The sequence below is a fragment of the Vipera ursinii genome (assembly GCF_947247035.1).
Source record: "Vipera ursinii genome assembly, chromosome: 5".
NCBI lineage: Eukaryota > Metazoa > Chordata > Lepidosauria > Squamata > Viperidae > Vipera > Vipera ursinii.
The window spans coordinates 90,149,214-90,172,406 of NC_139518.1; the positions used below are offsets into that span (position 1 = coordinate 90,149,214).

Consider the following 23,193-nt stretch of genomic DNA (forward strand, 5'->3'; position numbering starts at 1 on the left):
ATTCGGTTACTTCATTGTCCATGTTGTTATCACGGTGCCACAGAAACCTCAAGAAGTTCCTATGGTCTTCTCTTACTTTAAAGCAATGAAACATTTGCTCAATGTCAGCGGTTATGGCGACAGGTTCTTTTCTGAACCTCATGAGTACACCTACAAGGTTGTTGGTTAAGTTTGGACCAGTAAAACAAGCGTCATTCAGGGACACACGTTGATGCTTGGCGCTGGAGTCAAACACTACCCTGATTTGCTTTGGCTTGCGTGGATGATACACGCCAAAGAAAGGAAAATACCAGCACTCATCATGTTCTTGAAGAGGTGGGGCTGGCTCAGCATGATCGTTGTCAAAGATCTTTTTCATAAAAGCAATATAAATGGTCCTTCATTTCAAACCTGTTCTTTAATGTTCGTTGTAGTGAGTTGAGTCTAGATACTGCTTGATTGCAATTGTTTGGGAGTCTGGCTCTGGTAGAACGCAAAGGTAAAGGTGCGATCCAGTTGTTAGACATATCTTTAGAGAATGCAGTGTCAATCACGTTGATGAATTCTCTGTCTTCAACGGACATAGCTATTCTTTTTTTTTTATTGAAAAGTTTTACAAAATTTAATAATACCCCCCCTCCCCATCAGCCCTCCCCCTTCCCTCCCCCCCAGACTTCCCAAAGCAGAATACAGGGTATTATATAACAATCTTATGCAAACATATGCTAAATATCTATTAAAACATTAACAAACCTTCCACTCTTTAACTCCCTTATAACAAAACTAAAATTATTATAACACATCTATAATTATTAAAAATTATTCATAAACTATTTGAAATTTTTTAGTCCCATATTTGTTTTGAATATAATCAATCCATCTTTTCCATTCCAAAATATATTTTTCTTGTGATTGTTCTTTCAAATATGCTGAAACTTTTGCCATTTCAGCCACATCCATCACTTGAAGTGTCCATTGTTCTATTGTTCTATTGTTCTATTAAAAACACTTTCGATTCTTTGTTACAAAGAATCATTCAGGCGCCATCTTCCCTTTCTTTTAAAGACGACAGAAAGAAAGTTAAAATTCCAGAGTTAAAGTCTTATACTTGCTGATTATACTGCTGCCGCATCTGCTCTGCCTGTATCAGTTTCTCAAGATGTCAATCAAGTCCAGCAGGAGTGGATTCAGCGACTTGCTCTGCTTTAAAGAAGAGAAATCTTTCAATCCAGAGTATTTCCAGGCTTCGGGGGAGCTCTCACCCTTCAAGCCCCAGAATAAACACTCTGGGGCTCTAGGGGAGCTCTACCCCTACCCGGAGTCTCCCCTTCCCCTCTTCGCCCGAGGGGAAGGGTTTTTAAGCCGTGGAACAGCTGATCGGCGGCTGCTCTGCGGCTTTAACAAAATCGGAAGGCTGGCGGTCGATCCCGACCGTCCGCGCCACTGAAGCGCCATCCGGAAGTCCCAACGGACATAGCTATTCTGTTGTCATCACGTGTAGTATGGAACACTGTGCTGCCTAAGTTGTCATCACAGGTGACAGAGGTAAAATCAGATACCTGGATGTCAAGAGGTTTCTCCTTCACTTCATAGTGGTGAGGACATTGTCTGAAGTGAGATGCACGCCCATTGCTTAAAATGTTAGTTTTAAAGGAGTTGATCTCAGACGGTGTGTGCATCCCATTTAGATATACATCTCCCACTATTACCCATCCTAGGTCAAGTCTTTGTGCATATGGGGCATCGTCAGGTCCTTTGCACTGCTGGTGTATTCTATGAACTCTGAGAATGTCCCTTCCCAGCAAGACTAAGATGTTAGCGTTCATGTCCATTGGTGGAATCTCCGTAGCCAGGTGCCTTAAGTTGGGATGGTGATACGCAGCTTCTGGGGTGGGAATCTCTTCCCTGTTGTCTGGTATTTGGTCACACTCAACCAATGATGGCAACGGTATGCCCTTAATTGCTTTGATATGAGAAATCACGAACCCATCATCTCTTTTGCCTGAAGTCTCCACCCGACCAGAACAGGTGTTGAGCGTGTATGGTGTTGCATGTCCTTCTATGCCAAAGATAACAAAGAATTTGGGTTTGACCAGGGATCTGTTGCTCTGCTCATCTATTATGGCGTACATCCTGACAGCCTTTTCGGGCTGACCCTTTGGATATATTTTGATTAGACATATCTTGGCACAGCATTTGTGAGTGAAATCTTTCCCACACACTTCAGTGCATGAAGATGACACATTTGTAACTGGAGCATGACGTTGTTGCTCCCCGCCATGGTTTGAAGCAGGGTTGGATGCAGGTGGTTGCTGTGGGTTGCCTGGAAGTGGAGCAGGATGCATAGCTGTAATATGCTTGTCGCTATTGCATTCTGTGCACTTGACAGAGGCTTTACAATCTTTAGCAAGATGGTCATATGAAGTACAGCACCTGTAGCATATTCTAAGTTTTCGGAGAACCTCTTTCCGCTCTTGTATAGTCTTGGATCTAAGCTCACGACATTTCCTGAGAGGGTGAGGTTTTTTGTGAATAGGACACTGACGATTATGATGTTCATCTCCACCAGCTGAACCACTCCATTGAGCAGGGGATGGTACAGGAGGAGAGATGTCCGTCTTTTTTGTAAACACAGCTCCACGTAAGTGTCTTTATTTAACTGTGGTGTTATCATACCTTGATGATGATGATACAGCAGGCACACTGAATTGAGGGTGGTTGAAACTGGGATCGTTGTTCGGCCAGGTGTGGTGGCTTATAAACCTGCAAAAATATGAGAATGGGGGAAACATTATGGCGTAGTTTGTAGTCTGAGCCTTGCCGTTTCCAGTCCAGCTGCAGGCCGTATGGCAGTTTGGACACCACTGGATTGACACCGTGGGAGGAATCCAGGTGGCTTAGACCAAGAAGACATGGGTCTTTTTTGCCAATTCTATTTCCATGAGGAGATCACTTAGTTTCTGAAGCTTGTAATTGTCATTGTTGCCTATCTTTGGAAAGTTTTGTAGTCTTTCGAATAAGGCATTCTCTAACGCTTCTGGGCTTCCGTAGGTTTGTTCACGTCTTGTCCATGCAGCAGCAAGACCTTCGTCTGGGGAGTCAACATGTGCTATGCTCAGTCCTTCAACATGATCTGCGGAGTCTGGGCCCAGCCACTTTATGAGTAGATCAAGTTCCTCTCTGGCGTTGAGATCAGCAATAGCAGCTTTAAAGGTTGCTTTCCAGGATCTGTATTTCTCTGGACGGTCGTTAAACTTTGAGAGGCTAGAGTTGAGAAGCTCTCGGCGAATCATGTATTTGGCATGATCAGAACGGTCTGACCCCTCACTCCTTGATGCCAAAGAAACTTGTTGGGCCCCTTGGGTGTGAAGGTTCTCTGGTGAATAAGGATGAGGTGCACTGGGATGGAATGATGTTGCAAGAGCATTCAGTTGTGGCATATGCCCTAAGGTTTGTGCTGGCTGTCGATTCAACTGTTGATCATTGCTGGAAATTACGTTGTCATTGGCAAGAGGTGATGCAGTTTGAAGTGTTGGTGCACCTGCTTCTGGGAGTTGAAGAGGTGCAGGCCTCTGCAGGCTTGGGTTCTGTGTGCTGTTCTTGTAGGAAGCACAGTTGACGCACCTGGGTTGTGTTGTTGAGGAGGTGTAGGCCCTTGCAGGCGTGGGGCTTCTGTGCTGTTCGTAGGAAGCACAGTTGACGCACCTGTGTTGTGTTGTTGAGGAGGTGTAGGTCCTTGCAGGCGTGGGGCTTCTGTGCTGTTCGTAGGAAGCACAGTTGACGCACCTGTGTTGTGTTGTTGAGGAGGTGTAGGCCCTTGCAGGCATGGGGTTTCTGAGTGGTGAGTCAGGACAGCGTTGTTCGTGGGAAGTGCAGAAGATGGCTCTGCATCATTGCAAACATTATGCTTTAACACATATTGACTGGTGCGTTCCATCGGATTTTCCACTTCTATTGGGATGGAACAATCTGGATCGATGTCTTTCCGCATTGCCTGTTCATAGACCTTCAGGTTTGCTCGTGCAGCCACTCGTTCCTTTTCTATTTGCAGAATTTTCATTTGGGCCGCCTCCTCTGCTTGTCGGGCTTTTTTCTGGGCTTCCTCCTCTGCTTGACGGGCTTTGCTCTGGGCTTCTATTTCAGCTTCCCTTCTGGCAAAGGAAACAAGCACGTCCTTTTCTTCTGCAAGCGCACAGGCCTCTACTAGCTTGTCATGTATTGTTGAAGCCCTGGAGCAAGAGGATCTAGTGGAGCATACTGTGTGTCTACTTGATGTGGACCTACGAGATCTGGTCTCCTGCAGTTCAGCAATACGGATTTTTGCCTTATTCTTTGCATCTTGCACTAGGAGATCTCTTTGCTGGTTCAGTTCCTCATTCTTGGTTAGTTCTGCTGAGGAACCATCTACATTAGTCATTCAAGAAACCTGTGTATTTTGCAGACAGCCGCTAGTAACGTTCATAAACTGTACATAGGTGATCTATAGAGTCTCTTAATTCAGCAGGATTACCATTAAGGCTCAGCAAAATTGAGATGCAGTGTGCAGTTTTGTCCCATAGCTCTGACAGATTACTGGAAAAATCATCTCTAGTTGCCTCATAATTTTCTCTGAGTTTCTGGGTTGGTTTTACTGTAAAGTTTAGGCTTTACAGCAGGATCTTTGTGCAAATCAGGGGTGTCTGGGGGAACCAGCTCTTCTGAATCAGTGGGTCACTCCACCATGGCTAGGATAGGTACGAAAAACCTCCTAGGTATTTTTAACTAAATTTGATGAACTTTGCTCTTTGACCACCAGGGGGCACCTTCTGTGTGGTTAGGGACTTCAGGAAAGTTTGCCCTTTGACCACTAGGGGGCACTCTACACGTGCCTGGGGACAAGCCTTTTACTTGCTGAGCCACCACTGGGGTGCTGTTTGAGTAGGTGAGTACTTCAACGAAGTTCACCCCTTGACCACTAGAGGTCGCTGTTTGGAAGCAAGCCTGTTATTTTTTCCTAGCCTTCACTTGGACACAAGGTCAGCCAAATTGTTTCTTCTTAGGACCACAAGTTTGTGAGCCGGTCTGGAACTCTTAAGGAGCTGCCAGTCCGTACTAAGAGTGTCAATCGTAGACTGTAAACTGTGCCGTTAACAAAGCTTAATTTGCTCCTTGTTCCTTTGTTTAGAGCTAACGAGACTGAGCTTCACATGCAGTTTAAATTTGCAGTGTAAGCGTTTCAGTTTGGCCACCTGAGGTCGCTGCCTGCTTTAACATAAATCCAAGCTTGCAGGCTGCTGTATTAGCTTGCATTCCAAGGGTGGGGGCCTTTTTCACTGAGCAGTAAGCAAGAGCTTGGTTACCAAGGCAATTAATTGTTATATAGCTTCTTTATGGCTGGGCCAGAGAAAGGGTTTTGCAAACTAACAAACTTTTCTCCCTTTGAGTAAAATTCAACTCTGAATACAATGGCTAGAAACACAGGATGATATCTCTGTTCTTCCCAGTCAAATTCTAATCCTGCATTTGATTTCACAAAATTCAAAGCTTACAAACAACAGTCTCTCTTGCAATTAGAAACATTTAAACATTCAAGGCAGATCTGAGCAGAAACCATTTGCATTTCAAAGTCTTTCCAAATAGCTGGCAAGGAGGCAGTAAGATTTTAACAAGCTTATTGGCTGGTCTCCTCAGGAAAAACAGGAAGAAACATAAATTCACAGAAACTCAATCCTGAAAACATGGCTCTGCCTCTTGCAGAATCAGCTGGAGAATGACGAATTACTCATCTCCTTTTTTATTGTAGGCATGCACTATTTCAAAGTGCTTTTTGACTGAGCTTTGGTTGCAGAAAAACATGCACACTTTAGAAGCAGATAGAAGGAATTCAAATAGCAACTTCTGACTAAGCTTGCTTGCAGAAATATGCTTAATTTAGATTGCAGACAAAAGGAATTCAAATTACATTTTCTGATTATTCTGGATCAAAGCTGTTGTACTGTAATTAATCCCTTGTTAAGACTTCTATGGTCTATATAAGCAGATGCCACTTCCATTAACATCTCTCTCTCCAGATAGTTGAACTCGTGGAAACACCCTTTATCATCTAAAAATACCTTTATTGTTTGTAGAGTAGGATATAACAGGTGGGGTGCGTTAAGATGATGTCTGAAGCATTTCCAAGGTCAGAAAATGGTAATACTCCCAGCGTCTGCACATGTCTGCTGTTATCGCATGTTTGCTGGTTAATGGAGAAGGAGAAGTCTCTAGGGACAAAAGAGGAGGAAGTCCATCCCAGAAAGGGGAGGGAAGAGGAAATACATCATAGGGTAGGAGGGTCTGACTGCCCACATTGTAATTTCTCCAAAACAGCCACATGGTGGCAGCACACACCTCAAACAGCTGAGGTGAAACCGGTTCTGATGAGAGTGAAGTTTGTTGGAGACCCGAAACGATTGGGGTATTTCCTGGCACAAGTGTTCACCTACATGCAAATCTATGGGAGAACACTGCCTACTGATGTCGAGAAGATCCGGGGAGTTACCCTAGCTTTAGAAGGTGGAGCAGCTGACTGGATGATGAACCTGTACAATTGCAACATACCCAAATTGAGAAATTTCAACCATTTTATGGCTGCTCTCCGCAGACAGTCCGAAGACCGGCTGGCAGATAAGAAAGCCAAGGAGCGCATAAAGATAGTGAAGCAAGGAAGAAGACCAGTCGCTGAGTATTTCAGAGAATTGGCCAGCCATCTTCGCTGGCCAGAAGATATCCTGGTAAGCTATTTCCAGGATGGGCTCAATGAAGAGCTGTATAATGCCTGCATAGCTCATGGAGCCCCAGGATTGCTGTATGACTGGTACCTGCTAGCTGAGGAAGTGGAGATTGATCAATGCAAGCACCTGAACCGCCTGATGAGACCAAGTTTCAAACTGCAGTCAGAGAAGCAAGAGGAGGCCGCACAAGGTTCGACTTCCCCGCCTCGCACCACTGCCTGCTTAAAATGTGGTAAAGAGGGACATCGAACCATGGATTGCCGCAGCAAGACACCTGCCAAGAAAGGGGATCATCTATCAGCTGGGAGACCTCCAAGAGCCTCACCACACCCCAGGGAGACTGCAATGAGATCCAAAGAAGTCATAGAGCTCCCCCATGGCTGTGACCAAAAGGGTCGAGCTCCCACTCCATGCTACAATGACCCAAAAGGGACAGAAAGCAACTAGGAGAACGACCCATTGGTGAGTGGGCCAACTGACCCCATAACAGTGCCCCTAGAACTTTCCATACCCGGCACTGGGAGGACAGTAAAATGCATGCTTTCTGTCCTTCTATGTAATGTTGAATAATTCCCAAAGTTTGTAAAATATTATTGATCAAATTTGAAAAGAGAAAAAAAGATTTTACTCCATGAGGATAAATTTGAGGGAGAGATTTCAAACCAATGAGCTAATTGGAGTTAATTGGATTTTTATTGGTGTAATATATATAACTGAATGAAAGTTTTATTGGCTAGCAGCAGTTGTTGGTTGTTTTTTTTAAAATAACTTAATGGCTGCAAGCCCTGCTTGGAGGCAATTTAGTTCCTGAGTGAGCTCACTGGAAACAGCTGATCGGTGGCTGGTGGAAAACCCTCCCAGCTCAGTTAACATGGCAGCTATCGGAAGAAATAGTAAGTCAGATCTTTATTCATTAAATCAACCCATTTGATTTAATTAATGAATTTGATTTTAAAAATTAGTAAAATTTAAGTTTGATTCATTTGATGAGGTTTTTTTACTTATGAGCCTAATGGCCAGGCTCCATTAGGTTCGTACCTTGAAGACTACCTGTAGATGTTCAAGGGGGCAACCACTTAAGTATGAGTCAGTAGTGTAGTGCAGCTACCAAAAAAAGCCAATGCAGCCCAATCCTGCATCAGCAGAAGGATAGTATCAAGACCACATGAAGTCTTAGTACCAGTTTATATTGCACTCATAAGACTACACTTGAAATACTGCATCCAATTCTGGTCACCACAATATAACAAAGATATTGATATTCTCCCCTTCATGGATTACTGCCTTGTCGTGGCGAAGGGGCTTGCGTAATTCAATGAAGCTATGAGCTATGCCGTGCAGGGCCACCCAAGACGGACAGGTCATAGCAGAGAGTTCTGACAAAACGTGATCCACTGGAGAAGGAAATGGCAACCCACTTCAGTATCTTTGCCATGAAAACCCTATGGACAGTACCAAAAGGCAAAACGATATGACGCTGGAAGATGAGCCCCTCAGGTCGGAAGGCGTCCAATATGCTACTGGGGAAGAGCAGAGGGCTAGTACTAGTAGCGCCAGAAAGAATGAAGCGACTGGGCCAAAGCCGAAAGGACGCTCAGCTGTGGATGTGTCTGGTGGTGAAAGGAAAGTCCGATGCTGTAAAGATTTTTTCTCCATAGGAACCTGGAATGTAAGATCCATGAATCAAGGAAAACTGGACGTGGTCAAACAAGAGATGACAAGACTGAACATTGACATCTTAGGTATCAGCGAACTAAAATGGACAGGAATGGGTGAATTTAATTCAGATGACCATCAGGTATACTACTGTGGGCAAGAATCCTTCAGAAGAAATGGAGTAGCCTTCATAGTCAATAAAAGAGTAGGAAAAGCAATACTGGGATACAATCCTCAAAATGACAGAATGATCTCAGTTCGAATCCAAGGCAAACCATTCAATATCACAGTAGTCCAAGTCTATGCCCCAACCACCAGTGCTGAAGAGGATGAAATTGACCAGTTCTATGAAGCACTACAGCACCTTATAGAACTAACACCAAAAAATGATGTTCTTATCATCATGGGGGATTGGAATGCTAAAGTAGGAAGCCAAAAGATAACTGGAATAACAGGCAAGTTTGGCCTTGGAGTGCAAAATGAAGCAGGGCACAGGCTGATAGAATTCTGTCAAGAGAATACGATGGTCATAGCAAACACTCTTTTCCAACAACCCAAGAGACGGCTCTACACATGGACATCACCAGATGGTCAACACAGAAATCAGATTGACTATATGCTCTGCAGCCAAAGATGGAGAAGCTCTATACAGTCAGTAAAAACAAGACCAGGAGCTGACTGTGGCTCAGACCATGAGCTTCTCCTTGCAAAGTTTAGGCTTAAACTGAAGAAAGTAGGGAAAAGCACTAGGCCAGTCAGGTATGAATTAAATCATATCCCTGTTGAATATACAGTAGAGGTGACAAATAGATTTAAGGAATTAGATCTGATAGACAGAGTGCCTGAAGAACTATGGACAGAGGTTCGTGACATTGTACAACAGGTAGCAACCAAAACCATCCCAAAGAAAAAGAAATGCAAGAAAGCAAAATGGCTGTCTGAGGAAGCTTTGCAAATAGCTGAGGAAAGGAGGGAAGCGAAAGGCAAGGGAGAAAAAGAAAGATACACCCCATTGAATGCAGAATTCCAGAGAATAGCTAGAAGAGAAGGGAGGACCAGAGATCTTTTCAAGAAAATTGGAGAAATGAAGGGAACGTTTAATGCAAAAATGGGCATGATAAAGGACCAAAATGGCAGGGACCTAACAGAGGCAGAAGAGATTAAGAAGAGGTGGCAAAATTACACAGAAGAACTATACAAGAATGAGCTTAATGTCCCTGATAATCACAATGAGGTGGTCACTGACCTCGAGCCAGACATCCTAGAATGTGAAGTGAAGTGGGCCTTAGAAAAGCTGAGCAACAACAAAGCTAGTGGAGGTGACAGTATTCCAGCTGAGCTATTCAAAATCTTAAAAGACAATGCAGTAAAAGTGCTACACTCAATTTGCCAGCAATTTGCCAGTCACTGAAGCAGTAGGCGTGAGCTTAAATGGACTCCAGAAGATGGTAGAGGACAGGAAGGCCTGGAGGAATGTTGTCCATAGGGTCGCGATGGGTCGGACACGACTTCGCAGCTAACAACAACAAATTGATATTCTAGAAAGAGTACAGAGAAGAGCAACAGAGATGATTAGGGGACTGGAGGCTAAATCATATGAAAAAACTACCAAAGAATCAACAACATATAGAAACACTAGAATAACAACAAACAGACGTCCTTGTAACCAGAACCACTAATGGCCAACTTCTAACATCCGTGTACAGGAAGGCAACACATACAGATCAAATCCTCAACTTCCACAGCAACAACCCCAAATGTTATAAACAAAGCTATGTCAGAACACTATTCACGAGAGTAGAATCCTATTGCAACACCACAGAAGCCAGATCAGCAGAACAAAAACTCTTATACAAAGTCTTCAACGGAAACGGATACCCATGAAACTTCATCCAGACATCTCTACACATAAACAATACAAACACCCAAAGCAACACAACAACTACAATGTCTCAACAAGTACTCGAGTGAAAGCAAACACGAATCTTCAACAGGAACATGTGACAAAACAGAGGTTGCTTTATTCAGCTCCAATGCACATAAAGTGAAAACAAAGTCAGCGTTGGTAGCAAATCACTCCCAACGCTTACATATTTATTTATTTATTTATTTATTTATTTATTTATTTATTTATTTATTTATTTATTTATTTATTTGATTTATATACCGCCCTTCTCCCGAAGGACTCAGGGCGGTGTACAGGGCAATAAAAATAAGAATACAGAATACAAGATTTAAAGTTAAATGATTGTGCCCAATGTAGTAAGTTAGTTAAAAATAATGTTAAAACCCCAAACCCATCAGACCAGGCCGGCTTGTTCGAATAGATACCGTAGATTCCGGCGTATAAGACTACTTTTTAACCCATGAAAATCTTCTCAAAAGTCAGGGGTCGTCTTATACGCTGGGTGCTGAAACTTTAGGGACAGGGCTGGCTGGAAAACCTGGAGCGGATCTTCCATTTAGTCTGCGCAGGGAAAGTGGGACCAATTGGAGTAGAAGCTGCAGTCTGATTTTTTACAGGCTGGGGTCTGGGCTTTTTTCCTTCTAAAGTTGAAGGGCAGCTGTAGGCAGGTGGGGAATGCAAGAGCAACTTGAAAGGCAGGTTGGGAATGCATAGCCAGAACAGCAGCTTAGCTCTAAGGACACATTTGACTCAGGAACTGGGCGGGCTGGCTGGAAAACCTGGAGCGGATCTCCCATTTGGTCTTTTTTTTAAAAATCCCATTTATATCCCACCCTTCTCCGAAGACTCAGGGCGGCTTACAATTTAAAGCACAAATCAATGTGCTTATCAATAGCCTTCATTCTATGTATATGCCCACCCACCCCAAGCAGCATTATTACAAAGTCAGCTTATTGCTCCCAACAATCTGAGTCCTCATTTTACCTACCTCGGAATGATGGAAGGCTGACTCAACCTTGAGCCTGGTGGGATGAGAACCTGCACTAATTGCAGGCAGCTGGGGTTACTTAAGGCTCTGCGCAGGGAAAGCTTTAGAGTGAATTAGGAAAAGTGAAAAAGTGAATTAGGAAAATAGGAAAAGGGTTGCTGGAATTGGGTACGTGTAGTTTAACGAAGAGAAGGGTGAGGGGTGACACGATAGCAGTGATCCAATATCTCAGGGGCTGCCACAAAGAAGAGGGAGCCAAGCTATTCTCCAAAGCACCTGAAAGCAGGACAAGAAGCAATGGATGGAAACTAGTCAAGGAGAGAAGCAACCTAGAACTAAGGAGAAACTTCCTGACAGTTAGAACAATTAACCAGTGGAACAACCTGCCTCCAGAAGTGGTGAATGCTCCAACACTGGAAGTTTTTAAGAAGAGACTGGACAGCCATTTGTCTGAAATGGTATAGGGTTTCCTGCCTTAGCAGGGGGTTGGACTAGATGACCTCCAAGGTCCCTTCCAACTACTACTAATTATTATTATTATTATTATTATTATTATTATTATTATTATTATTATTATTATTATTATTATTATTATTATTATTATTATTATATCCACTTGCACTGTTTTATGTTTACGTTTGATGGCAAACAGCCTTATGTTTATAAGTGACAGTTTTCCTACTAAGTACCTGCATGTCATAAGCATTTGAATTAAAATTACCATATTAAAATCAAATCTGATGTTTTTTAATTTTTATTTGGTGTGCGTTGGAAGAGGGGTAGTCTTATACGGCGAGTATAGCCCAAACCCTATAATTTAACATTTCGTAGGGGGTCGTCTTATACGCCCAGTCGTCTTATACGCCGGAAAATACGGTAAGTTTTTAGATCACGCCGGAAGGAGCGAAGGTCGGGGGGCATCCGTAGTTCAGCCGGTAAGCGGTTCCAAAGGATTGGTACTCCCGTAGGTAATCCGGACCCATGCCATGTAGGGCTTTGTATGTCATCACCAGCACCTTGAATTTCACCCGGAAGGCAACTGGAAGCCAATGCAGCTCACGGAGCAGAGGTGTAACATGGGAGTATCGGGAGACCCCCAAAAGAACTCGCACGGCTGCATTCTGTACCAGCTGAAGCATCCTCAAGTGGTACCAGCTGAAGTGGTCCTCAAGGGCAGCCCCATGTAGAGCATTGCAGTAGTCTAAACGAGAGGTCACAAGTGCATGAGTGACTGTACGCAAGGCATTGTTCTGTACCAGCCCACTACCGGCCTTGCAGAAAGGCAACCCCTGTACAAACGGTAGAGACTGGAAAACAACTGAGGCTGGAAAGCGTCTGCCAAGTTTAATTCACAAGCAAAACAACAGAACATGAAACAAGATACCGGAACTTTGATCCTCAAACGGAGCGGTTGCTTTCAGCAACCAGCCCTTCCCCAAACACTCCCTTTATTAGAGTTCAGGGCGTGGCCTCCCTGTGCCTCCTTCCGAGGAGTCCCACAGCCTTTCTCTGCTTGCTTCTACTGGTCTGCCTCCTGCGTCGGGCGTCCTTGAACAGGGCCAGCTGTGGGTCCTCTTCATCTGCACTGTCGGGCTCGCGCAGCTGAGAAGAGGGGCCTGGCTGAGGGCTCTGCGAAGCCTCCAAGCCATCATAAGCAAGTTCGTCTTCAACACCCTCCTCCTCCCCCTCGTCTGAGTCATCCGAGTCATCCGAGCCGGCTGCCGGACCCACAGGCTGACCCTGAGTCACAACACTATCCCGCACCGCAGGGCCCTTCCCCCGGGGCTGCCGATCCGGATGCGGTCGGGATGGGAATTGTTCGTGAAAAGCAGTCACCAACGCAGGGGCATGAACGGCGGTCGCGTCTTCCCAGGTGAAGTCCTCCGGCCCGTACCCTTTCCACTCGATCAGGTACTGGAAACGACCTTTCAACCAACGGGAATCCCTGATGCTGGCGACCTCGTACTCGGGGGTGCTGCCTCCATCACGAGGTCCAGATGGGGGAGGTTCCGCTTGGCGGAGTGGACAAGCCGGTTGTTCGGGGACCAACAGGGACCGATGGAAGACGGGGTGCACGCGCAGGGAATGTGGCAGAGTTAAACGATAGGCGACCGGATTGATGACAGCCTCGACTGGGAACGGTCCTAAATATCGGTGATCTAGCTTCCTCACCGGCCGTGTGGACGGTAGGTTCCTGGTGGACAGCCAGACCCGATCCCCCACCGATAGTGGAGGCGTATCCCGTCTTGACCGATCGGCAAACCTTTTGTAGTCGGCCTTGGCCTTCTCCAACTGACGTCGCACCAAACGATGGATCGCCTGTAACTCTGCCATGAAGTCGTTCGCTGCCGACTCCGGTGAGTCCACGGGAGAAAGGGGGAAAAACCGGGGGTGATAACCCACATTGGCCAAGAACGGTGTCATCTGCGTGGAGGTGTGCTGCGAGTTGTTAAAGGCAAACTCGGCTATGGCCAGATAGTCCACCCAATTGTCCTGCTGCAGGTTGACGTAGCAACGCAGATACTGCTCCAGGATACCGATGACCTTCTCGGTTCCCCCGTCAGTTTGAGGATGATGCGCGGACGAGAGGCAAACCTTGATGTCCAACGCACGCATCAACTCCTGCCAGAAGCGGGCTGTAAACTGGGCCCCCCTATCGGAGACGACTCTATCGGGGAGGCCGTGCAGCCGAAACACCTGTTGGATAAACATACGACTAGTGGCGCGAGCTGACGGTAAACCACGACAGGGGATGAAGTGCGCCATCTTGGTCAGCATGTCCACCACCACAAACACTGTCGTGAAGCCGGAGCATGGGGGTAAATCCGTCAGAAAGTCCATGGACACAGCCCCACAGGGTCTCTTGGGTGTTGGCAAAGGCTGCAGTAAACCAGGCGGGGCCCCTGTCGCTGACTTGGCCTGCCTGCATGGGATGCAGGAGGTGACATAAGACTGGACGTCGTGTCGAACTCGAGGCCACCAGAAGGTACGGGAGACCAGGTTCAGAGTCTTGAACAGGCCAAAATGCCCCGCTGCCGGGTTATCATGACACTGGCTGAGGACGAGTCCCCTGAGTGGCCCTCCCGGAACATAGAGCCGGTCACGATAATACAAGAGTCCATCCGTGACCGTCCAAGGCGAATCTGGCCCCACCTCCTCCTTCCGCTGAGCCACCCACGCCTCCTGCTGCTGTGCCTCCCGGATCCGAGCCCGTATATCAACCGGCTCCCGCACCGCAGCAAAAGACTCGACGGGGATCACTGTCCTGGGCAGAAGCTTGTCTTCCACTCAGGTATATTCGGGCTTCCTGGACAGAGCATCCGCACTCTGATTGTGCCCGCTTGGTATGTACCGAACCCGGAAGTCAAACCTCGCAAAGAAAAGAGACCACCGGATCTGGCGTTGGTTCAAATTCCGAGCGGTCTGCAGGCTTTCCAGATTCTTATGGTCCGTCCGGACCTCGATTTGATGCCGCGCTCCCTCCAGATGATGCCTCCAAGCCTCGAACGCCGGTTTAATGGCCAGCAGCTCCTTCTCCCAGATGGTATAGTTGCGCTCCGAGGGGTTCAATTTTCGAGAGTGATACGTGCAAGGAAAAAGGGTACCGCTGGGCGTCATTGCCTGGAGTAACACTGCCCCAATGGCAATGTCGGAGGCGTCCGCCTCCACAACAAACGGGCGTTGCGGGTCAGGATGATTGAAGATGGGCTCCTTCATAAAGGCTTCCTTCAAAGCCTGGAACGCCTGTTGTTCCGGTGCGTTCCACTGGAACCGAGTCTTCTTCTGCAGGAGCCGGGTGAGGGGGGCTGTCAAGGCAGCAAAGCCAGGGATGAATGTTCGGTAGTAGTTGGCAAATCCAAGAAGTCGCTGAACATCCTTCACGCGACGCGGGGGTTGCCAACTCTGCAACGACTCCACCGTACTCGGCTCCATGGCGATGCCCTCAGGAGAAATGCGGTGACCCAGGAAATCGATGGTCACCTGGTAGAACTGGCACTTCTCCAACTTGGCAAACAGCCAATGTTCTCGAAGTCGCTGCAGGACCTGACGGAGATGCTGATGATGCACTTCACGCGACGGGGAGTAGATCAGGATGTCGTCCAGGTAGATCACGACAAACTGGTCCAGCAGATCCCGGAAGATGTCGTTCATAAAATGCTGAAACACAGCGGGGGCGTTGGTCAGGCCAAACGGCATCACCGTGTACTCAAAATGTCCATAGCGAGTACCAAACGCCGTCTTCCACTCATCACCCGGCCGAACCCTGACGAGGTTGTAAGCTCCACGCAAGTCTAGTTTCGTGAAGATCTTAGCCTCCCGGAGACGGTCCAAAAGCTCGGGGATGAGGGGCAGCGGGTAACGGTTGCGCACCGTGATGGCGTTGAGTTTCCGGTAGTCGCAGCAAAGCCGCAATTCGCCCGACTTCTTTTTGACGAAGAGCACGGGTGCAGACACTGGCGAGGACGAGGGCCGGATGAAACCGCGAGCCAAATTCTTCTTCAGGAAGTCCCGCAATGCAGCCAACTCGGGCTCCGACATGGAGTACAGACGCCCCACTGGAAGAGGCGCATCAGGGACTAAATCAATGGAGCAGTCATAGGGCCTGTGCGGGGGTAATTGATCTGCCTCTGACTCGCTGAACACATCAGCGAAGTCAGACAGTTCGGGAGGCAAGGAAACCCCTGGGGAACCCTCCACCTGGCTGGCACAGATATGGCGGGAGTGGTCCACGCACTGCAAGCTTGGGAAGGTGACCAAGTTCTGAGACCAATAGATCTGTGGATCATGTGCCTGGAGCCACGCCAGTCCCAAGACCACGGGGAAGTGCAGATCCGAAGTGATGTAGAACTGGATGGCCTCCACATGGGAACTGATGGCCATACATACTGGTTGCGTGGCGGCCGTAATAGGCCCGGACAGGAGCACTCGACCATCGATAGTCTCCACTAACATGGGCGGATCCACCGGACACTGGGGAACAGCCCATTTGGCCACAAAGGCTGAGTCCATAAAGTTTGTGGTAGCCCCAGAGTCAATTAAGGCATGGACTGGAATCCCCTCTGGCTTGCCAGGAAGGATCAGACGTGCCTCCAAAATCAAATGCCGTGGAGGTTCACAGGCACCATCGGAACGGCATCGCTCGGTGTTTTTGTTGTGGGACGCCCGATCTATCACACCGTCTAGATCGGGCTCGGGGCGTTTCCCGACAGCAAAGTAGGGGACTTTCTCGGGGCAGGCTTGGTCACTGATGCCCGCTGACGCTTCTTTGGGCAAGAAGCAGCCAAATGTCCAGGGTCCCCACAGTAAAAACACAACCCCCCCGATCGTCGTCTGTTCATTTCCGTCACCGATAGACGAGACCTGGCGGCACCCAGCTCCATTGGCTCCTCCCTTTGGACTGGGGGCTCACGCACAACAGGGGCGGCAGGGGTCTGTAGGGTGGCACGGCGACTCTTTCGCTGCTGCAGCCGGGCATCGATCCGCAGGCAAAGATGGATCAGCCCATTCAGGTCTGAGGGAATGTCCACGCGGGCCAGCTCATCCAACATCTCCTCCGACAATCCATCCTGGAAGGCATCCACGAACGCAGCCTCATTCCAGGCGGAATCCTGGCTAAGCAGCCGGAAATCGCTGATATAGGCCTGTAGGGGGCGTTGACCCTGCCTCAGAGCTTTCAGGCGTCGGGTGGCAGTCTGCGTCTTAATTGGGTCCTCATACATTAGACGCATATGGTCACAAAACCCCACAAAGTTATCCAACAATGGGCTAGGTTGTGCCAGCAGAGGCATGCCCCAACGAGCTGCATCTCCCGAAAGAAGGCTTAACACAAACCCCACCTTATCCCGGTCAGTGGGGAAATCAGCTGCTCTCACGCTGATAAAGAGCTGGCATTGTCCCAGGAATGCAGGAAACAGTTCAGGATTACCTGTAAATTTGTCCGGCATTGCAACTTGGCATTTTCTCCTGGTTGGGGGTGCAGCATGAATCTGTGCTTGCAGTTGAGCCACCTGAGCTGCCAGCAAAGTGAGTTGCTGAGTGAGCTGAGCATTCTCGGCACGAAGCTGCTCCATAATTAGTTGTAGGGGTGGGAGGCTGAAAGCAAACTGTTCTGTACCAGCCTACTACCGGCCTTGCAGAAAGGCAACCCCTGTACAAACGGTAGAGACTGGAAAACAACTGAGGCTGGAAAGCATCTGCCAAGTTTAATTCACAAGCAAAACAACAGAACATGAAACAAGATACCGGAACTTTGATCCTCAAACGGAGCGGTTGCTTTCAGCAACCAGCCCTTCCCCAAACACTCCCTTTATTAGAGTTCAGGGCGTGGCCTCCCTGTGCCTCCTTCCGAGGAGTCCCACAGCCTTTCTCTGCTTGCTTCTACTGGTCTGCCTCCTGCGTCGGGCGTCCTTGAACAGGGCCAGCTGTGGGTCCTCTTCATCTGCACTGTCGGGCTCGCGCAGCTGAGAAGAGGGGCCTGGCTGAGGGCTCTGCGAAGCCTCCAAGCCATCATAAGCAAGTTCGTCTTCAACACCCTCCTCCTCCCCCTCGTCTGAGTCATCCGAGTCATCCGAGCCGGCTGCCGGACCCACAGGCTGACCCTGAGTCACAACAGGCATCCAGGTCCAGATAGGGTCGCAACTGGCGCACCAGACGAACCTGGGCGAAGGCCCCTCTAGTCACAGCTCCTATATGATCTTCTAAGGAGAGCTGTGAATCTAAGAGGACACCCAAATTGCGAGCCTTATCTACGGGGGGTAGTAACTCACTCCCAATAGTAAGAGATGGAATAATCTGAATTTCCTGAGATGCCAGTATGTACAGCCATTCAGTCTTGTCTGGGTTGAGTTGAAGCCTGTTCCTCTCCATCCAGACCCGGACCGCTTCCAGGCAACGGGACATCACATCAAGGGCATCACTGGGGTGGTTTGGGGTCGAGATGAAAAGCTGGGTATCATCAGCATACTGATGATATCCCACTCCAAAACCACGGATGATCTCACCTAGCGGCTTCATATAGATGTTAAACAGGAGAGGTGAGAGGACCGACCCCTGAGGAACTCCATAAACGAGAGGTCTCGGGGTCGATCTCTGCCCACCTGCCAACACCGACTCTGAATGTTCCAGAAGGCAGGAGGAGAACCACTGAAAAACAGTGCCTCCCACTCCCAACCTCCTGAGACGCCGCAGTAAGATACCATGATCGATGGTATCAAAAGCCGCTGAGAGGTCTAATAGTACTAGGACAGAGGAACAACCCCTGTCCCAAGCTCGCCAGAGATCATTCATCAGAGCGACCAATGCCATCTCCGTGCTGTGTCTGGGCCTGAAACCCGATTGGTACGGGTCTAGATAATCAGCATCTTCCAGGAACAGAGGAAGTTGATGTGCCACTACGCTCTCAACAACCTTCGCAAGAAAGCGAAGGTTGGAGACCGGGCGAAAGTTGTTTAAAACAGCTGTGTCCAGGACAGGCTTTTTGAGGAGGGGTATCACCACCGCTTCTTTCAAGGCGGCGGGAAAACTGCCCTCTTTCAATGAAGCAGTTATCACTGCATGGATCCAGCCTCGTGTCCCATCCCGAGCCGCATAAACCAGCCAGGAGGGGCACGGGTCCAATAAGGACGTAGTGGAGCTCAGTTTCCTCATGATCTTGTCTACCTCGTCCAGAGTCACAGGATTGAACTCTTCCCAGATAGCATCAACAAGACTGTCCATGTTCTCATGGTCAGATTCTGCCCAGTCGGAATCCAAACCGGTCCGGATCTGAGCGATTTTGTCCAGCAGATGTTGGCTAAATCCCTCGGCACGACCCTGTAAGGGATCCTCCCTCACCTCTTGATTAAGGAGGGAGCGGGTCACCCTAAATAGGGCGGTCGGGCGATTATTTGCGGACGCGATAAGGGTAGCAAAGTAATTAGACCTTGCCCTCCTCAACGCCGCGAGATAAGACCTTGTAAAGGACCTTAGTCGCAATCGGTCGGATTCGGATCGGCTGCATCTCCAACAGCTCTCTAGGCCCCGTCTCCGTTTCATCTCCGGGAGCTTCGTAGAAAACCATGGAGCCCACTGGGATCTGCACCGGGTCAGGGGCCGCATGGGTACAACTCGGTCGAGTGCTTCCGTGGCTGCCTTTTCCCAGGCTTCCACCATGGCATCGGCCAAGCTATGAGCAAAGGAGGCAGGTGGGGACCCAAGCGCTGTTTGGAACCGCTCCGGGTCCATTAGGCGTCTGGGGCGGTACCATTTCGTTGGTTCAGTAACCCCACGACGGGGAGTGGCAAAACGGAAGGTCAGCCGCAGGAGATGATGATCAGTCCATGACAGGGGCGTAATAATTGGGGAACCCCCACCCAGATCATCTAACCACTGTCCAGATAGGAAAATCAAATCGAGTGTGTGACCCCCCACGAATCGGGCCCTGGATTACCTGCGTCAGGTCCATGGCCGTCATGGAAGCCATGAACTCCCGAGCTAACTCAGATGATCCCCCCAGTGATGGTAGGTTGAAGTCACCCAAGATCATAAATTTCGGGAACTCAACCACCAGTCCCGAGAGGATGACAAGGATGACATAGTCGCCAGGTACAGGGCTCTGCCCTCAATCCATAGACCAACATCCGCCCACACATCCAAATAAACCCTCTTCCCTCCTACAGCTCCGTTTGCTGCTGTCTCCAGACGCCACCTCCACGCGCGTTCGTCAGCCTGCCTCCCCCGTCCAGCAGCCCACCCCCAACTAGGTAAGTAGACCAGGTAACCCTCACCCTTATTCCCAAACGTGCCCAGCTGTACAAGGAATGCCGCAGCCCAAACCACCCTCTGCAAACCCAAGGAGGTCTGTTCCTGGGCTCTTCTGGGTGGCAGCCATCCTGGCAGGCAGCTCCAACTACTCCGCTGCCCCCCCAAGGTCCTCACGCCTAACCGGTCAGCAGCGGAGCCACCGGGAGTCTCCAGACTCCATGTAGCCCTTTCCAATGCTTCCTGGAACAGCTGTTCGGTGGCAGCACCCTCTGTCACCTCCCGGATCAGCTGTTCTGCAGCAGACCTGGCAGGAAGGCCCGTTTGCGCAGCCGCGCCTGCCAGCATTCCTGTAAGCAGCTGGCAGGCGGCCGAGGAAGCAGGGAGCAGCTGGCAGTCAGCCGAAGAAGCAGGACGCCCGGGAAGGCCAGCAGCATCCGTAGGGATGGGAGATGGGACACGGCTGCGTGGTGGTAGGCCCCACGAGGAGACTGTTCGAGGCAGGAACTGGGGGAGAGGGGCCGGCGCGAGAGACCGCCCCCCCCACACTGAATGTCGGGCCCAGAACAACAAGGACCAAATGAATCACAATTCCCTACGTACAGAATGTTTCAAATGACAGCAAGACTACTACACCCACGAGCTTGCATAGCCCACAAACCAGCCTCAACTCTCAGACATATTGTCAAACCTAAGGAGCAAATAACACCCACACCAATTTACATCACACAAAAAGGTATTTAAAGGCTAGTGCTCTGACAGATGAGCAAAATTCAAATGCACTGAAGATGTCTCCTTGAATGGAGATGAAACGTTTGCAGCCAAATCACCAAGTTCAGAGATCAAACCAACAGACCAATATATGAAGAACGTTCATGAGAACTAGCTATATCCAGTCTAACAAAGAGAAGGATGAAAGAAGAAGGTGACATGATATCAGTCTTCCAATATCTGAGGTGAAGTCACGGAGAAGAGGGCAATGACCTACTTTCCTAAGCACTTAAGACAAGAAATAACAGATGGAAGCTTAACAGAGAGAGATCTAACCTAGAATTATGGAGAAATTTCCTAACAGTGAGAACAATCAATAAGTGAGAATGGCTTGCCTTCAGAAATTCTAGGTTTTCCAATACTGGAGATTTTCAAGAAGAGGATTAGACAGCCATTTGCCCAGAATGGTCTATGGTCTTCTGCTCAAGAAAGGTGTTTTACTAGAAGATCTCCAAGGTCCTTTCCAACTCTCTGACACTAAATTCTAAGCTCAATGTTAACTCACAAGATTATTGTGGGACTAAAACAAGAGAGACTCCCATGTATGCTATCTTGAGGCCTCAAGAGTAAAGTAAAATATAAACATAACTAAATTATCTAAATATAAAGAGAAAGAGCTATACTATTTTAGAATGAACAGCTGCTCTATTTCACAAAAGGTAAATTGGTAAGCTCCAAATTACATATGTACATGCATACATACACATACATACATCCATCCCTGTAAAATATAAATGGAATTAAAATAAATAAATAAAATAAAATAGCACAGCAAGCATAATTTCTAATTATTTCCTAGGTCCTTTGCAATTTTATAATTGTATGAAAATCAACCAGCCATTATTCCCTATTCTTAACTTAACTTAACTTTCTCTTAACTTGCTTCTTCTGTGTTTAAGAAACATTTCTACTCACCTGACAAAACTATCCAGCAAATCGACATTTTTTCGATCACTCACAAATTCCCCAATCATTTTCTTGTCCAGTCTAGGATTTTCTCTCAGCCACTTGGCCACTTGATTGTTATCCATTGGGGTAGCCAAGAGATTTTTCTCCTGAAGAAGCTGTATGCCTTTTTTTGGTTTTTGATTGAACTGCTCTGAACCACTTATCAAGAGCTTCAAAAAGTCAAATGAATGAATTGATTAAGTTATACTTTATAGTGAGATTACTCTTATACAAATCATATATTATCTGTACAGAGAGTATGTTCTTCTTTAATCTTTAGATTTGGAGACCACTTTTAGACCTTATTCCACCCAATCAGTTTTACTTTAGTAAAATTCAATATAGTCATTTCTTGCTTAGCAGCTACCTTGTTTAGCAACAATTTAGAAATACATAGGCAATAAAACAATTTTGACCAATGCCCACACTTACACCAATTTTTATGCCTGATAGCAGTACATCCTAAACTAAGAATAATGCTGCACAAGAGAACTTTAAATGAGACAGCAGCAACCAGTGATATTTGCAGCATCTGCTATCTCTCTCGACTGTTTCTTAAGAAACAATTTCACTTCCAATTTTAGGAACAGTCTGCTATCACTCCTAATGGACTTTTGATGACACTAGAACTGAAATGATAATGCTTTATGGATTTGTTTATAGACAAGAGATGGGATGGGGAAGAGATCATTTATTGTATATTAAGAGTACGTGATAAATTAATAAAATTGTTTATATTTGTGATAACATGGGAAGTCCTTTATATGTTTTTTCTTTATTATATTCTTACTTTTCTTTCTATTTCTCTATTTATCCTTCCTTCTTTCTTTTTATTCTTCTACAAGTAGTCCTTCCTTAACAACTTCTTTGTTTACTAACTGTTTGAAGATGGTGCTAAAAACGTGGCTTAAGACCGGTTCTCGCTTATGATTATTGCAGAATCATCAGTCATGTGATCATGATTTGGGCATTTGGCAACCGTTGCACATTTATGGCAGTTGCAGCATCCTGCAGTCACGTGATCTCTGAGAAAGATGGGAGGTTAAGAAGTACAAAATATAAATAAATAATAAAATTACAACCTTCCCAGCTGTTCTTACAAGCAAAGTCAACAGAGAAGCCAACAGAGGAAATCTCAAGTCACAGTCACCTGATGTCTTGCACAATGACCATGTTGATTTGATCACCATGGCAAAAATGGTGGTAAAATCAGGTGGTCATGTGATGCCTCACTTAATGGCTGCACTCCTTAACAACAAATTTCCTGGCTTGTATTGTAGTTGCAAATTGAAGATTACCTATAAGTCATGTGTACCTAGAATCAGTGCAGCATATGATTAAGCTGCTGCAGTAGAACTGCATAGCTTCATGTCCACTCTTAAGCATGGGAGTTAAATGCATCACTGTTGTGACTCAAGGATTATTATGGGGAAAAATTGGAGGAATGTGAGCCT

The 23,193-nt window shown here is 47.3% G+C and overlaps 1 protein-coding gene across 5 annotated transcripts in view; it reads right to left on the bottom strand.

Annotated features, from left to right (window-relative positions):
• The window catches only part of GBF1 (golgi brefeldin A resistant guanine nucleotide exchange factor 1), a 343,732-nt gene that overhangs the window by 136,384 nt on the left and 184,155 nt on the right, over positions 1–23,193 (bottom strand). For all 5 annotated transcript variants that reach the window (XM_083364149.1, XM_083364148.1, XM_083364146.1 and 2 more), the window contains exon 18: positions 21,707–21,909. In XM_083364149.1, coding sequence (XP_083220275.1) covers positions 21,707–21,909 — 203 coding nt within the window. The remainder of the gene's footprint in view (positions 1–21,706; positions 21,910–23,193) is intronic.